This window comes from Bufo bufo, chromosome 3 (assembly GCF_905171765.1).
Source record: "Bufo bufo chromosome 3, aBufBuf1.1, whole genome shotgun sequence".
Classification (NCBI taxonomy): Eukaryota; Metazoa; Chordata; class Amphibia; order Anura; family Bufonidae; genus Bufo; species Bufo bufo.
In genome coordinates, this window is record NC_053391.1 from 361,769,623 (window position 1) to 361,786,873 (window position 17,251).

General features: G+C 44.2%; 1 protein-coding gene across 3 annotated transcripts in view; it reads left to right on the forward strand.

Moving 5' to 3' along the window:
• Positions 1 to 17,251, forward strand: part of KCNQ4 (potassium voltage-gated channel subfamily Q member 4) — a 215,588-nt gene that overhangs the window by 97,548 nt on the left and 100,789 nt on the right. For all 3 annotated transcript variants that reach the window (XM_040424529.1, XM_040424530.1, XM_040424531.1), the window contains exon 2: positions 13,548 to 13,638. In XM_040424529.1, coding sequence (XP_040280463.1) covers positions 13,548 to 13,638 — 91 coding nt within the window. The remainder of the gene's footprint in view (positions 1 to 13,547; positions 13,639 to 17,251) is intronic.

Genomic DNA, 17,251 nt, shown 5'->3' on the forward strand with positions numbered 1-17,251 from the left:
AGTCTGGTTAGCCAGTATGGCTGCTGGATGTTCCATTTTTCTAACCTCAGCAATACTAGCAATAAGATCAAGCTGTACAGGTGGGACAGATCTCTTCCAAAAGCTCGCAATCAGACGTCTGGCGGCTGTCAAAATGGGCAAAGTTAGTCTTAGGAAGTGCCTTTTCAATGGGAGGCATGTTCAATAGAAAAAAAGGGTCCAATGGAAATCTAATATTGAGAAGTTGGAAGAGAATGTCTTGTACTATAGACCAGAAGGGGCATATCCAGGAGCATTCCCAAAAAATGTGAATATGAGATCCAAATCCAAATCCACATGCCAACATCTGTCTGAAACATTGGAGTTAAGATGTCTCAGCAGCTGCGGAGTGTGGTACCAAAACATCAATACCTTGTATGAGATTTCCCTATGAGTAATGCAGGAGGAAGTCATTGCCGTCCTATTCCAGATCATTCCCCATTCACCAGCCGAGATAGTACGATTCAGAATTTTTCCCCATTTAGTCATATACGCATGTCTAACAAGTGTAGGAGAAGGGGGAGAAGATAAGATAACATATATATCAGATATCAGCCCCTTTGTAGTGTCCGAGAGTTTACACAGTTTTTCAAATGCAGTAGGTTTGGACACCTGAGAAGAACCGTATAAGCTATGGAGAAAATGTTGTAATTGGGTATGATGAAAATTTGTGGAATCCGGCAACTTGAATGAGGATTTAAGACTTTCCCATGGTAATATTCGCAGGGTTCTATAGTTGACAATATCTGCAAACCTGAATAATTTATTAGTAAACCAAGGTTTTAAAAAAAATGGCTCCACACTCATTGGGTTAAATAGGCAAGAAGTCATGGATGATTTTTCAGAGACCAAGGAAAAGCATTGTTTGCAATTTCTCCAAACGTTATATGTGAGGGCCATAGGACCTAGTAATTTCTGGTAGGGGTGACCATAACAGAGAGTTGGGGTGTATGTGGGCTATCCATAATTTTTCTATCTCAACCCATCTAGAATATGCCAAAAGTGTAGACCAGGCCGGAAGTCTCCTAAGGTGCGTAGCCCAATAATACTTTGCAGTATCAGGTACCGCCAATCCTCCCTGCGATCTAAGTGCGGTAAGGGTAGAGCACGCTATGCGGTGTCTCTTCCCGTTCCAAATAAATCTAAGTATCAGGGATTGCAAACCCCTCAGTTCTTTACTGGGTACAGCAACCGGCAGGGTTTCAAAGAGGTACAACAACTTGGGTAATATGGACATTTTAACAGCAGCTATGCGACCAATAAACGATATCGGTAGTGACATCCACTTGTTCATAAGGGCTTTAAGCTCCTTGAAGTTGTTGGCATATAAGGAGGAGTACATATTGGTAAGATTAACACCCAGATAGCGTATAGAGTTCTCACTCCATTTAAAGTGAAAGTTAGCCTTTAAGATCGTTAGCCTATCAGGGGGAAGGTTGAGCGGTAGGGCCTCAGTTTTAGTCGTATTCACCTTATACCCTGAGAGCCTACCATATGACTGTAGCAATTTAAAAAGATTCGGGAGTCAGTAGGATGTCATCCGCAAACAGGGATAGCTTGTATTCAATTATATTAACCGTGACCCCATGTATATCTGGGTGGGACCTAATGGCTGCCGCTAGAGGTTCAATACAGAGAACAAATAAAAGAGGGGACAATGGGCACCCCTACATTATTAATAGGCCCTAGCAATTGGAAGGATTGGAAGGGGTTAACACACAATGCGCAGTCTCCCTCATGCTTGCAGCACCATGCCATCCTTTCTCGCAGCGTGACTCTCTCTCTCTGCGGCAGGCTCGCTCCTTATTAAATATTTAAAACCCCAGTTTAAACATTTCAAGAGCCGGCAAATAAATGTCCGTCTTAATTTCTGTTAATGCTCAGCAGTTGTGAGCTGCAAGGTCTGCAGAGCTGGTGCTGGATCTTCCCCTCACCCTCCTTGAATATGGCTTGCTAAGAGACCATGACAACCATTCGGGTGACAAGTGGATCCGAAATTTCAGCTGAATCAAATGTTTTTGCAGTGCCTTTTAAGGCGAGCAGGAAATATTTAATTATATTCTATTTCAGAAAGATGCAGTTTTTGGGAGAGAGACTTTCATTTAATTCTGACTGATGATACAGAATGTTTCTCTTCTACAGTCTGTAATAAGAACATTGCAACCATCAGAAGGGTTGGAGGGGTAGTACAGAACTTCTTCTGCTCTGAAAGTGTGGATCTTGGAGAAATCCCAAAGTTTCCATGGAAAAAATAGAAGACCATTCATGTTTATGACTGTAAATGGAGTCAGTATATACTGCGCTATCTGCCCATGAGTGGTGCTGTCTTCCTGCCACTAAAAAGCTCAACCAGGAATGATCCAGGAAGTTTTGGCACAGTGGTTCCTAAACTAGTTTGGGACACACCCGAAATAGTTTACACTTGTCCATAAGTGAGGTAGGTTAAAGAGTATCCCCTAAAACCAAGCATAATGTCTGGTAGGGCTGATCCTGCTGACTAAAATCACCCTCGTGTAAAAAAGAATTCTTATGCATTGCACCAAAGGGGTATGCCGCAACTTCACGGTGCTCCTTAGCCCCTGCTCCCTAATGCTCTGTCCTCTCCCCTTGATTGATAGGGCCAGGCTTTGTCCTCTTGCCTGATCCTGTAATCTCGCACCTGTGCTGTACAGCCTAGCACCAGCACATGCACAGTAGTCGTCTGTTCAGCAGGGAAGACAGGAGCAGATGCATGCAACAATGCTAGACTGGGGACAGAACAAGTAAGAAAGTGCACTAAAATGCTGTGGCTCATCCCCCATAATACTGAAGCTCTCATTTGCATAAACATGCTTTTTTTTTCTTGAAAACTGCACAAGATATTTAAACAAGGGAGGTACAGTAGTTAGCAAAATCAGCTCTACCAGGCATAATACTCGGTTTCAGAGAGTTGACCCTGCTGACCTGGAAGCTTTCATCATGAGGCACAAATTTATGGGAAACTCTTACAGAAAACCGTTTCCTAGTTATTTGTGAAATTATTCTTCTGACTTGCTAATCCATATGTTTTATTTTGGGAAGGGCCGATGAAATATGCCACCTGATAACAACACTGTATGTCTATGCTACTGTGGTTACTCAGTAGTGTAAATTGTATGCAATGCCCTCAGCCTGCCTCTTGAACAAGAAGATTCATACTTACCTGCTCCACTTAGCTCCTGTCCTCCGATGTCTCCATCTTCCGATCCCCTACATCTGTGATGGCCAACCTCCGGCACTCCAGCTGTGGTATAACTACAACTCTCCAGATGCACACTTGCTTGGCTGTTCTCAGAACTTCGTAGAAATGAATGGAGCATGCTGGTAGTTGTAGTTTCACCACATTTGGAATGCCGGAGGTTAGCCATCACTGCCCTATATCCAGCTGGACATGGATATGGCCAAATGCACCGCTCCAGCCAATGACACATCACTGCTGAAGCCAGTCAGTGGTTGGAGCAGTGCATGTGACTATGCCCATAGCCAGCTGGATGTAGAGGATCAGAAGATGGAGACAGGAGTGGCATGGAGCAGGTAAGTATGAATCTTCTTCTTTGTGAGGCAGGCTGAGGACATTACATAAAATAGAATTATTACTGGAAAACCCCTCTAGAATGTGCCACAGGCCATTTCAAAGAGGATAGACATTTTTTCTTACCAATGTAGTTTTGAGAAAGCTGGGCAAGGGGGTACTTCAGGAAATTTGGTGTCTTGGTATCTGAGCATTATAATGGAGGCTGTGCATAGATGGAGAGTTTTGAAATTGTCCTGGACTGATACCTTTAGCCAGCGTGAAGAAGTTATTTTGGAATACGTTGAGAAGGCGCACAGTTAGAAGAACACCTTCTAAAAGAAGAAAGAAAGGCTATCCCTAACCCAATAAGCCGCATTAGTGAGGCTGGAACCTGCTCTCTCTGGCATGTTCAGTTTCCCTTAACGGATCTCTCACTAAAACCATTGTAAGTCAATGGGCGCCGTGTGCGGAAAAAAACAACTGATCCAGCACCATTGACTTATATGGTTTTTGCTGCGGTTTTGTGCCCGGCATGGGAACGCAATGAAATGGAACGGAATGCATTCTGGTGCACACCATTCCAATCTTTTCAGTTTTGTCCCCATTGAAAACAAATGGGGACAAAACTGAAGCATTTTCCTCCGGTTTTGAGATCGTCTGCCAGATCTCAAAACCAGAAAGGAAAACGCAGATGTGAAAGTAGCCTTAGTACATACTTGTATTTTGTTCCGCAGCATCTTGTCCTACAACTAGAGTTGTGCTACTCCTCGGTTATTTCTCCATTCTCTGACATTTAATAAATATCATCAAAAAGTCAAATAACACGATCACCAGCTAATAACAATGAAACCCTAGTTACGCAGAGTGATCCTATCCGCTAGCCAATCCCTAAATATTCCTAGACTGTTCCAGATGTGTGGACCATACAGATAATATAGGGCAGGCATGCTCAACCTGCAGCTCTCCAGCTGTTGCAAAACTACATCTCCTAGCATGCCCTAATAGCTGTGGGCTGTCAAGGCATTCTGGGAGTGGTGGTTTTGCAACAGCTGGAGGGCCGCAGGTTGGGCATCCCTGATATAGGGTATACACTGCACACCCTCACTATGTATGCCTATAATACCAAAAATAGATACTCTGAGGAGCAGCGGTTCCATTACTAACATTACAAATATGGCTACTTTCACACTAGCGTTTTGGCTTTCCGTTTGTGAGATCCGTTCAGGGCTCAAACAAGCGGTCCGCTCAGACTGCATCAGTTTGCCTCCGATCAGTCTTCATTCCGCTCTGGAGGCGGACACCAAAACACTGCCTGCAGCATTTTGCTGTCCGCTTGACTAAACTGAGCCAAACGGATCCGTCCTGGCACACAATGTAAGTCAATGGGGACGGATCCGTCCCCATTGACTTACATTGTGTGCCAGGACGGATCCGTTTGGCTCAGTTTCGTGAATGCAGCAAAATGCTGCAAGCAGTGTTTTGGTGTCCGCCTCCAGAGCGGAATGAAGACTGATCGGAGGCAAACTGATGCATTCTGAGCGGATCCTTTTCCATTCAGAATGAATTAGGGCAAAACTGATCCGTTTTGGACCGCTTGTGAGAGCCCTGAACGGATCTCACAAATGGAAAGCCAAAATGCTAGTGTGAAAGTGTGTTTTTACTGACACAATCTGGCACAATAGAAAACGGATCCGTCTCCCATTGACTTTCAATGGAGTTCATGATGGATCCGTCTTGGCTATGTTACAGATCATTTTTATTAAACATTTTTCTTAAAAAACAATGGAATACAGTCAATCAGGCCCCTATCCCAGCCTCCCCCCTGCCCCCCCCCCCCAGCACTGCAGGTCTGCAACATAGAGATTGTCCATAGTAACGTTTCTGTTAAGGGTTCTCCATTAAAGTTCGGATTCATATCCTATCTCTTGACTCGGTGTGGTTCTTCAGTCGTGTCTTCTGCTGTTCACCGGTGTCACACACAATTAGTCTCCCATCACATTACCATGCACTCATCGTGTACTATTTCCGGCTAGCAGACCATCCCCTATTTCTTATCCAAACCCCATCATCTCTAGACCACAGGCCCTGTCAGAGTCTTAACCTCCTCACCCTGCAGACATGTCTCCTGTTACCGTTTGCCCTATTAAACCGAAAGGGTGTTAAGTAATATTGTAATGTGTCATCGATGAGTTCCATATCTCCTCAAATTTTTTAATGGTGCCTCTTTTCTGGTATACGAATCTCTACAAGGACCTTATTTACAAGTTCCTGCAACTTTGGGGGGTTTGAAGCAATCCAATAGTATGCGATAAGTTTCCTTGCCTGGTCTAGAATACGTATAATAGCTACTTACAGTGTTTTCACACAACCCATAATACATATCAGTGCTGACGGATCTATTTTTATGCGGAACACTGTGGTCAATACTCCCACAACGTCTGTCCAGTAGCGTCTTAGCTGTGGACAGTTCCACATGAGGTGTATTAAATCAGCATTTGTCACCCCACATCTCGGACACAAGTCATCTTCTCGATATCCCATTTTCTTCATCACTACCGGGTTTCTATATACACTATGGAGCAAATATAATTGAGAGACCCTCTGAGCCTCACTTACTGCCACCTCAGGGAAATCCTGTAACACTTCCTCCCACATCTGCTTGGTCAGGTCTGCCACGTCTAGCTTCCATTTCTCATATAGCTGCATGGGATGTTTCTTATATTGCATTTCCATAAGACTTCTATAATGGAGTGAGATTACACCACTAGTGTCTCCCTGCGTGGCAGTGAGGTCTATGATGGTGTGTTTCGCCGCAGGTGTTATAGCACCCTTTTTCTCTTGGGACTGTATGGCATGTCTTACTTACATGTATAAATAAAAGAATGTCTTAGGTAGGCTAAATTCCTGTTGTAGCGGAGTAAATGCCTTGAGAGTTCCATTAGCAAATAGTTGGGTGTTACGTATGAGCCCGTATACCTTGCATGCCTGCACATTTGACACTTTATCTAGTTCCCGATACATACAGTTAGGCCATATTGGGGTATGTTCTGTATACCCTGTAATTCCAGCTAGTTCTCTAGCCATCCACCATACTCCATGTATGGTGCGCAATAGCTGATATTGACTACCCCGTGTATAGAAAGTTCCATCCTCCAGGGCTGACATTAGGCATTTGCCATTGAGGAGATGCCGTACAATCCGTCCAGTCATGTTGACCTTATCCCCATCTTCTAAGGTGTTATAGTTGGGCCGCCAAATAATATATCCATGGATACGGTACCGTGAGTCCCCCCTGCGTTTTCAGCCTATGCAGCGTTGTATCCAAATCGGGGCATTATGCAATACATAGAGAAGCTGGGGCATGAGAATAACTTTTAATAGATTTATGCGGCCAACTAGAGTGAGGGGCAATCGGGTCCAGGCCTGTACCTTGCGTCTGAATTTATCCAGCAAAGGGACAAGATTCAGCTCCCCAAAGTCCTGGGTCCTGGCCAACACCTGAATTCCCAGTTATTTAAAAGATATGACTACCTGTAGCCCTGCAGTGGGGTTAACGTCACTGTTTGTACTATTAGACAATGGCATCAATACCGACTTTGTCCAGTTAATGACCAACCCAGACAGCTTGCCAAAGTGGTTTGTTATCAACATGGCCACTGGAAGAGAAGAAGCCCATTCATACAAAAACAGTGGTAGATCATCTGCGTATAAGGCAACCTTTTCGGATAAAGACCCATATTGGAAGCCTCTTACTGCTGCTGCTGTTCTAAACGCTGCCAGCAGAGGTGCCACCTCAAATAGTAGCGGCGACAGAGGACAGCCCTTTCTAGTCCCCCTGTGCAAGGGAAAGGAGTCTGAGAGTCTTCAATTCACCCGTATTCGGGCCGTGGGACAGGCATAGAGTAGTTGTATCCATTTAATAAACTCAGGTCCAAAACCCATCTTTCCCATCACTGTCCACAGGTATCGCCATTCCACGCTGTCGAATGCTTTTGCCACATGAAGGGATGGTTACATTTCCACACCATGCATCCCCGCAATACAGGAGGAAGGAAGTTGGCCGTGTCAAGCACAGGGGAATGGTCTGATATTCTATGGGGAAGATATTGTATGCGTTGAATTAGTTGTCCCATGGCGGTATTGCCCAGTATTAAGTCTATCCTGGATAGTGACCCATAAGTACTAGAGTAGCAGGAGTATTGTTTTATCTGCGGGTTCCTCAAACTCCAATAATCCAGCAGGAGGCTCTCCTGCAATAATCTCCCAAATGGGGTAATTTCCCCAGGTGTTGGTTGGATATTAGGACAGAATCTATCTAAAGCTGGGTGAATAACATTGTTAAAGTCCCCAAGTAATATTACCGGGATGTCTGGTGACTCAACCAGAAAAGAAAGAACCCTCTTAATCACCAGTGGTAAATATGGCGGCGGGACATACAGTAGATGCCTACTATAATACAGGGGATCGTAAATATTTTTCCTTGCAGACATATACAGTATATCGCCCCTCCTTATCTATCTTTTTAGATATACATTCAAATGCTATGTTCCTATGGATAAGGACACTTACTCCTCTTGCATAGGCAGAGTAGGTGGCATGATAGCAGTGCCCTGCCCACTGGGGAGCGAGTAAGTGGGTCTGGTCCTCCATTAAGTGTGTTTCTTGAAGGCAACATATTAGAGGTTGGTATTGTTTTATACTATCCATAATATTGGCTTCATTTAACCCCCTAACAATCCAGCTCAAAAGCCTCAACGAACTAGCTATATACAGTCTTGTGAAAAAATTAGGACACCCTTTGAAAGCATGTGGTTTTTTGTAACATTTTTAATAAATGGTTATTTCATCTCCGTTTCAACAATACAGAGAGATTAAAGTAATCCAACTAAACAAAGAAAACTGAAGAAAAGTCTTTTCAAGATCTTCTGTAAATGTCATTCTACAAAAATGCCTATTCTAACTGAGGAAAAAGATAGGACACCCTTGCCCCTAATAGCGAGTGTTACCTCCTTTGGCTGAAATAACTGCAGTGAGACGGTTCTTGTAGCCATCTACCAGTCTTCGACATCGGTCTGAGGAAATTTTACCCCACTCCTCAATGCAGAACTTTTTCAGCTGTGAGATGTTTGAGGGGTTTCTTGCACGTACAGCCCTTTTCAAGTCACCCCACAGCATCTCAATGGGATTCAAATCTGGACTTTGACTTGGCCATTCCAGGACTCTCCATTTCTTCTTTTTCAGCCAATCTTTGGTTGATTTACTAGTATGTTTTGGGTCATTGTCATGTTGCATGGTCCAGTTCCGCTTCAGCTTTAATTTTCTAACTGATGGTCTCACATGTTCTTCAAGCACCTTCTGATACACAGTAGAATTCATCGTGGATTCTATGATGGTGAGCTGACCAGGTCCTGCTGCAGCAAAGCAGCCCCAAACCATGACACTTCCACCTCCATGCTTCACAGTTGGTATGAGGTTCTTTTCTTGGAATGCTGTGTTTGGTTTACGCCAAACATGTCCTCTGCTGTTGTGTCCAAATAATTCAATTTTGGACTCATCTGTCCAAAGAACATTATTCCAGAAGTCCTGGTCTTTGTCAACTTTATCGCTGGCAAATGTCAGTCTGGCCTCGATGTTTCTCTTGGAAAGCAAAGGTTTCCTCCTTGCACACCTCCCATGCAAGTTAAACTTGTACAGTCTCTTTCTGATTGTAGAGGCATGTACTTCTACATCAACAGTAGCCAGAGCCTGCTGTAGTTCTCGAGATGACACTTTAGGGTTTTTGGATACCTCTTTTAGCATCTTGCGGTCTGCTCTTGGGGTGAACTTGCTGGGGCGACCAGTCCTGGGCATGTTGGCAGTTGTTTTGAAAGCCCTCCACTTGTAGACTATCTTCCGGACAGTGGAATGGCTGATTTCAAAATCTTTTGAGATCTTTTTAAATCCCTTCCCAGACTCATAGGCTGCTACAATCTTTTTTCTGAAGTCCTCTGACAGCTCTTTTGCTCTCACCATGGTGCTCACTCTCACTTCAACAGTCAGGAGCACACCAAACTAAATGTCTGAGGTTTAAATAGGGCAAGCCTCATTCAACATGCAGAGTAACGATCTACTAATTATGTGCACCTGGTGTGATATACCTGTGTGAGATCTGAGCCAATTTAAGAGGGAATACATGTGAGGGTGTCCTATCTTTTTCCTCAGTTAGAATAGCCATTTTTGTAGAATGACATTTACAGAAGATCTTGAAAAGACTTTTCTTCAGTTTTCTTTGTTTAGTTGGATTACTTTAATCTCTCTGTATTGTTGAAACGGAGATGAAATAACCATTTATTAAAAATGTTACAAAAAACCACATGCTTTCAAAGGGTGTCCTAATTTTTTCACATGACTGTACATCCCATAGTAACATAAATGAACCCCTCGTGTAACTCCACAGAGTCAGTGGCCGGTATATGTCGTGCTCTCGGGTTATAGCACAAACCCTTTTTCTAGTTCTCAAAGCCTCATATTTCATAGTTGCAGTCCCCCAGGTTGTAAACCAGTAATGTCCCTAAACCGTGCCTCTAGACAGGCAATTTAAAGTGCTGATCTTCCCAGCAGGCCCCCACTAAGGCACCTACTGTATTTTTCGCTTTATAAGACGCAAAAGGTGTGCTTTTGGTGGGTTTTGAACTAATGGTGGTCTGTGGATGACACTATTATGGGGGATCTGGGAATGACACTGTTATGGAGGGGATCTGTGGTGATGCACTGTTATGGGGATCTGTGGATGACACTGTTATGGGGTTCTGTGGACGACACTGTTGTGGGGGATCTGTGGATGACGCACTGTTATGGGGGATCTGTGGTTGACAGTTATGGGGATCTGTGGATGACGCACTGGTTTGGGGGATCTGTGGTTGACAGTTATGGGGATCTGTGGATGACGCACTGTTATGGGGGCATCTGTGGATGCGCACTGTTATAGGGGCATCTGTTGATGACACACTGTTATGGGGGATCTGTGGATGACACACTGTTTTGGGGGATCTCTGGATGACACTGTTATGGGGGAGATCTGTGGATGAAACTGTTATGGGGGCATCAGTGGATGACACTGTTATGGGGGCATCAGTGGATGACACTGTTATGGGGGCATCAGTGGATGACACTGTTATGGGGGGATGCTATTTATGTGTCATCCACAGATCCCCCCCATGACAGTGTCCCTGTGTAAATAGTAACTCCCAATACAGGGGGTAGAGGCCGGCAACTGCTGTTTGAATCGCGGCGCACTTCGCTCGACAATGCCATTACCTGTAGTCGGCACGGGTGCCGACTACCGTGTGTAGTGCGCACGCATGGGATTTCAAACAGGCTCAGGGATTACGTCAGCGCGCCGGCTCTTGAATATATTATATTAGAGGCGGCGCTGGACTCAGGAAGGCGGCACTGGGCACCGGACCGAGGGGTGCGGCTGGGCACTAAGTTAGGATAGGACATCCCCTTGGCCACATGTAAGTCATTAGCATATCACTAAAATCGATTTTATAAAGAAATAAATCAAGACTATTAGTTAATAAGGGCATCATTTAATACAGCTCAGGGAGACCTACAAGTAGCTATGTTTTACTGTAGGGGGTAAAATGTGGTGACAGAATCCCTTTAAGTCGTGTCTAACAATGGTAATAATGTCCTCTTTTATTGCTCCCACCTGTACTATAAGAGTGTTCAACGATTTGCTACATTTGGCAATAGCATGCATTACATCTTTAGGTGTTGGCTCCTCTGAGTCTGATTCCTGGGCCCCCGAATCCACTTCTACACCACGTGTCTGCAAGACGCTGTTTCTATTGGGGCTACATATGGCCTCTGCTCTGGCACCGACTGCCTCATTATCTGAGTCCAGGCCTGACTTATCTTGTGGAGGCAGCTGCTTCTTGTGAGCTCCTTTTGCAGCTAGTGTTGAAGTCGAGCTGGCATATTTTTCTAACGTTGCCGCAGCCTCCTGTTGCACCTCCACTGCGCGGCCCAGGCGCCCAGGAGTTGCCGCTCCGGTGCCATCTTGGATGTTCTTATCAACACCTTTTGTCTCCTTTTTATTAGTCATGACGAGGAGGTATTGTTCCTGCCAGGTATCAGAGGGATCCTTAAGAGGTCAGGAGCAGGGTAAGTACTTTTGCAGCGAGGGGATTCAGACATTTCAGGATAAACAGCTGAGAGTGCACAGGAGCTTAGCAGACAAGCGGCCGCTCAGATCCCTGGCTAGCCACACCCCCTCCCAGTTAGTGTATGTTAAAGGGAACCTGTCACTGGTGTATAGAGCTGAGGACATGGGTTGCTAGATGGCCGCTAGCACATCCGCAATATCCAGTCCCCATAGCTCTGTGTGCTTTTATTGTGTAAAAAAAACCGATTTGATACATATGCAAATTAACCTGCGATGAGTCCTGTACGTGAGATGAGTCAGGGACAGGACTCATCTCAAATTAATTTGCATATGCATCAAATCGTTTTTTTTACACAATAAAAGCACACAGAGCTATGGGGACTGGGTATTGCGGATGTGCTAGCGGCCATCTAGCAACCCATGTCCTCATCTCTATACACAAAATCCCGGTGACAGGTTCCCTTTAGAGCTGTTATGTCTCATGTCACCACGAAAGTTTTATTCTCTCTAAATGACCAGCAAGTGTGATCACCGACCTGGGTGGGACAAATATCTTCTCTTTACTTACAGATGGGGAAATCCCTCCCAAATGAAGTGGAACTCCATTTTAAAACTCAAAAAGTTTTATACATTTTACTCATCTCAAGAAAATGTGTAATTGCTTTCACCCTTCACAAGCAAAACTGAAACATCGCAGAGTTTGAAACCTACATCTTTCTGCCGAAACCCATTTCTAAACTGCTTACTAATCTAATGTACTAATATCTACTATACTGATATCACATCAGACCACTAAAGCTTCATATCTCCTGTCATAGGAAAAAGATCTGGTATATCTCTATGAGACAAAGAAACTTACGGCTGAGAAGTTGAGCAGTCTTTAAGAGAAATGGGCCTTAAAGGGGTTGTCTCATTACACCAAGTGGCATTTATCATGTAGAGGAAGTTAATACAAGGCACTTACTAATGTATTGTGATTGTCCATATTGCTTCCTTTGCTGACTGGATTCGTTTTTCCATTACATTATATACTGCTCGTTTCCATGGTTACAGACCACCCTGCAATCTATCAATGGTGGTCGTGCTGATATATACCAGCCCTACTGATGACAAAAGGACACTTTTTTGGCATCCATCAGGAGAACAGGGTCCTGTATATGCCCCAGGAGCTTTCCCAGCGCATACGGCAAATGCACGACGTAAACACAATGTTAACGCCCTAGTTATTTGCAAGCGGCTTTAAAGCATCTACATTAGTCACTGTCTGATAGTAACTTGATGGTTTGGGGTTACCTTTAAAGCTCCACCAGTGTCTTGACATATATCAAGCTCTGTGCTCCCTCTATTGGCCATAGAGGTGTAATATAGACTTTATAGATTCATACTTTACAGTGCAGCCACACCGTCAGATTGTATGTTTCTCTTCTTTTATGATCCACTCCAGATGAAGGCTTCCAAAACCGCATCAGGAAACCTGACCGTGTGGCCATACCCTTAGAAATATCCCAGTCGAAATCAATAAGCTGCTATGTGTATGGGTTGGTAAATGTTCTTCAAATGCACATGGTAGATGGTTTGCTTTGACTTTATAAACACCACCTAAACTATTTAATCAGATTAGCCTTAATTATAGCTGCATTTATGTCATATATGAATCATGTGATCTTCGTTGGGTATTTGATATGTAAAGAATAATGTAAAATCTCCTGCCTACACACCACGAGGACAGCTGGATCTGGATATATAATATATACAGTACTTCCTGAATTATCTGTTCTGAGATACAACTACTGTATGAGTTCATGTGCTTGACAGTACTTCCTAACATGCTTCCTCTTCTCCTTACAGATTCTTCCTCGTGTTCAGCTGTCTGGTGCTCTCTGTATTCTCCACAATTCCCGAATATCAAAACTTATCCAACAAGGGCCTGTTCATACTGGTGAGAGATCTGTTTTATGGTTGTGGATCTCCTGTGCCTGGGTCATGTTTGTGTCTTTATCCGTCTACCGTTCTCTGCTCCACTTTTTGGTTCATCTTTACAAAGTTGTGCCCTGTTTATCTGTTCTCACCTCTCTGATTCCTACTGACACTCAGCAGCTACGTCTACAATGCTGTGGGAGGGCTCATTTTTTTCTGGTCAATCTGTAGTTTTTTTTTTTTTATACCATTTTGGAGTGTGTAGCAATAAAAAAAAGCATTGTATTGGCCACTTATATTTTAATAGTTCAGGCGTTTTAGGACGCGGCGGAGCGAATGATCTTTACTTTGTTATACTTTTTTACTATTTTTAATATGGGGAAAGAGAGGTGATTTGAACCCCAGCGATCACCTGCTGAGCTCATATGAGTGGTACGCCTATTCAACGTTTGTTTGCATGCCGTCTATCCTGTAGAAGCGGTGCCATCTAATTATAGCTGTTCATCCCATTCACTTGAATTGGAGGAGTAGTTGTAGTTAAGCCTCTATTAGAACGCACGATAATAGGCCAATTATCAGGGACAAGCGTTCATAGTAGGGTTGTTTCGATACCCAAATTTTTATTTGGTTTCTTTCGATACCATAAAAAAATATTGCGATACTCGATACAAATCGATACCATGCAAAAAATAAATAAAACACCAAAAAAGCTGCGTGCATTCCGCATTTTATGTAATGTCCGGTCCATAGTAGAAGAGTCCGATCCTATTTTTTGGGGGGACAAGGTGAAAAAAAAAATGGTGAATCGCACGTTTTTTCTTTTTTCTTTTACAGCGTTCACCGCATAGGAGATTTTTAAAATATTTTAATAGTTTGGACTTTTCGGACGTGGCGATATGTAATATGTTTATTTATTTATTGTTTATATATTTTATATGTAAAATTGGGAAAGGGGGTGATTTATACTTAATATTTTGATGTTTTTTTTTTTACTTATTATTTAATAACTATTTTCCCCCTTAGGGGCCAGAACCTGGGATCTTTTAATCCCTTGTCCTATTCACCCTGATAGAGCTCTATTAGGGTAAATAGGACTTCACACTCTCCCTGCTGCCCTGTGCATAGTACACACAGCAGCAGGGAGCTGACCATGGCAGCCAGGGCTTCAGTAGCGTCCTGGCTGCCATGGTAACCGATCAGAGCCCCAGGATTACACTGCTCGGGCTCTGATCAGAAGCTGCCACTGCCACCAATGAGGGGGAGGGGACCCTGTGGCCACTGCCACAAATGATTTTAATACTGGAGTTAGGGGGGGCGCACTGCGCTAACAATGATTTTAATATTGGGGGGGGGGGTTGAGGGGAGGGGGCGCACTGCGCCACCAATGATTTTAATACTGGGGAGGAGGGCACACTGTGCCACCAATGATAATATGATTAACATTTAATATAGGAGGCGGGTGCGGCGCCTGAGGGGTTAACTGCCGCTAATCACAGCTCCCCGCCAGCACCCGCTTCCGGGATTTGTATTAAAGAGGACCTTTCATCTGGCAAAAAATTCTGAACTAAGTATCATGATATGTACAGAGGCGCCCAGGGATCTCACTGCACTTACTATTATCCCTGGGCGCCGCCATGTCCTCCGGTATCTTCGGGGACTTGGTTGTACTGGGCGGAGACTGCCCTTGTTCTCCTGGGCGTCTCCTTCTCCCAGGCTGTGAGCTCTGTGCTGCGATTGGCCAACGCTAAAGCATGGGAGAAGGAGACGCCCAGGAGAACAAGGGCAGTCTCCGCCCAGTATAACCAAGTCCCCGAAGATACCGGAGGACATAGCGGGAGAACGGAGCGGCGCCCAGGGATAATAGTAAGTGCAGTGAGATCCCTGGGCGCCGCTGTACATATCATGATACTTAGTTCTGAATTTTTTGGCAGATAAAAGGTCCTACATTTACTTTCATTGGTGGCACAGTGCGTCCGCCTCTCTCTCCTCATTGGTGGCAGCGGCACAGGAGGGAGGGAGAGACTGCTTCCTTCTCCCCTGTGCTGCTTAGGAGAACACGGAGCGTGCTGAGAGCAGCGCGCTCATGTTCTCTGATACTAGACTGCACAATAGCGAAGCCTAATATCGAAAAAAAGGCAAAAGTATCGATTGGGTATTCGATACCCGAAACAACCCTAGTTCATAGGAATGCTTGTTCGCGACAATTGGCTCGTATAACCGTGCAGTCTATCAGCCGATGAATGACCAAATAGGCATCTTTTATCAGGATAAACGTGTGGCTGCACTCTGGCAGGGGGTCAGTGATCATGAGCACTCTTAGTTACGATCATTAGGCCGATCATTGGCCTTTGTCTAACCTCCAAGCCAAAATTAATTAAAGGGTCACTGAGTTTTGTTAAAACTTTTCATGTCATAGAGACATATGAAAAGTTTTGATCAGTGGGGGTCTGAGATCCCTTCCCATCCATAGAATGAGGATAGAGAAGTGCTTGCATATCCTCACTGCAGGGGACGGAATAGAGATGTTCTCATAGACTTTCTATTGAGTCTGTCTCTCTTCCTTTGGTGTGCTCCTCTCTCCTCGTTCTAGCAGTTGGTGGAGGTCTCAGCACTTAGACCCCCACTAGTCAGAACTTTTGATATGTTTCTATGACATATCAACCTTAATGACTCTTTAAGGTCCTGATTGCATTTAAATTAAAGAAGTAAACTCCACTCACCTGCTCAGTGCCGCTTGTGGACATGTCACCTCTGAGGCCAGTGAATGGCTGCAGTGGTGCATATTAGGACGGACAGAACATCACACTTTATTTTAAATGCAATCAGGGCCTTAATTAATTTTAGCATAGGGTCAGACAGGCCCTTTGAAGTTTGTAATGCATATAGAACAATTCAGGCAGAATTACCTTCAGTAGTTGTACAATTCATATACCGATGATTAAATGTAACTTCCTAAATAAGGAGAAGTGGTTGGCGCACCAATGAAAATCAAAATTTAAGGGGTTCTCTGAGATTTTCATATTATTGGACAACTCTCAGGATAGGTCATAAATATGAGATCGGTAGTGGTCTGTCTCCTGGCACCCCAGCTTATCAGGCTGTGGAACTCCGGTGAGCGCTGTGGCCTCCTAACAGCTTACAAAGCACATTGCAGTCCATTTGATAGTGGCTGTGCTTGGTATTTCAACTCAGGTCCATTAACTTGAATAAGACTGAGCTGCACCTAGGCCATGTGACTAATGAATGTGATGTAGCATGGCTTAGGAAGTGGCCTAAGAACTCAGGGGGCACCGCAGCCTCTTCATACAGCTGATTGGCAGCGGTGACGGGAGTCGGACCTTCGCTGATCCGATATTGATGGCCTGTTCTGAGGATACCTCATCAATAACAAAATTCTGGAGAACTCCTTTAATCTTTATCATCTGAAGTCGCTTCTTTCAAAACTTCGGAATAATACTGTACGGAGTTATTCACAAAGTCGCTAGTACCTCGCAACCGGAGCCGAGTTCGGTTCAAGCTTTAAAGTGGTTTTCCACTTTAAAAATCAACTACCGAAGTTATTCAACGAAGTCACTCGCAACTTCGTGAATAACTAACTTTGGCTCATCGGAGGCCATACATTCTAATACTGTACG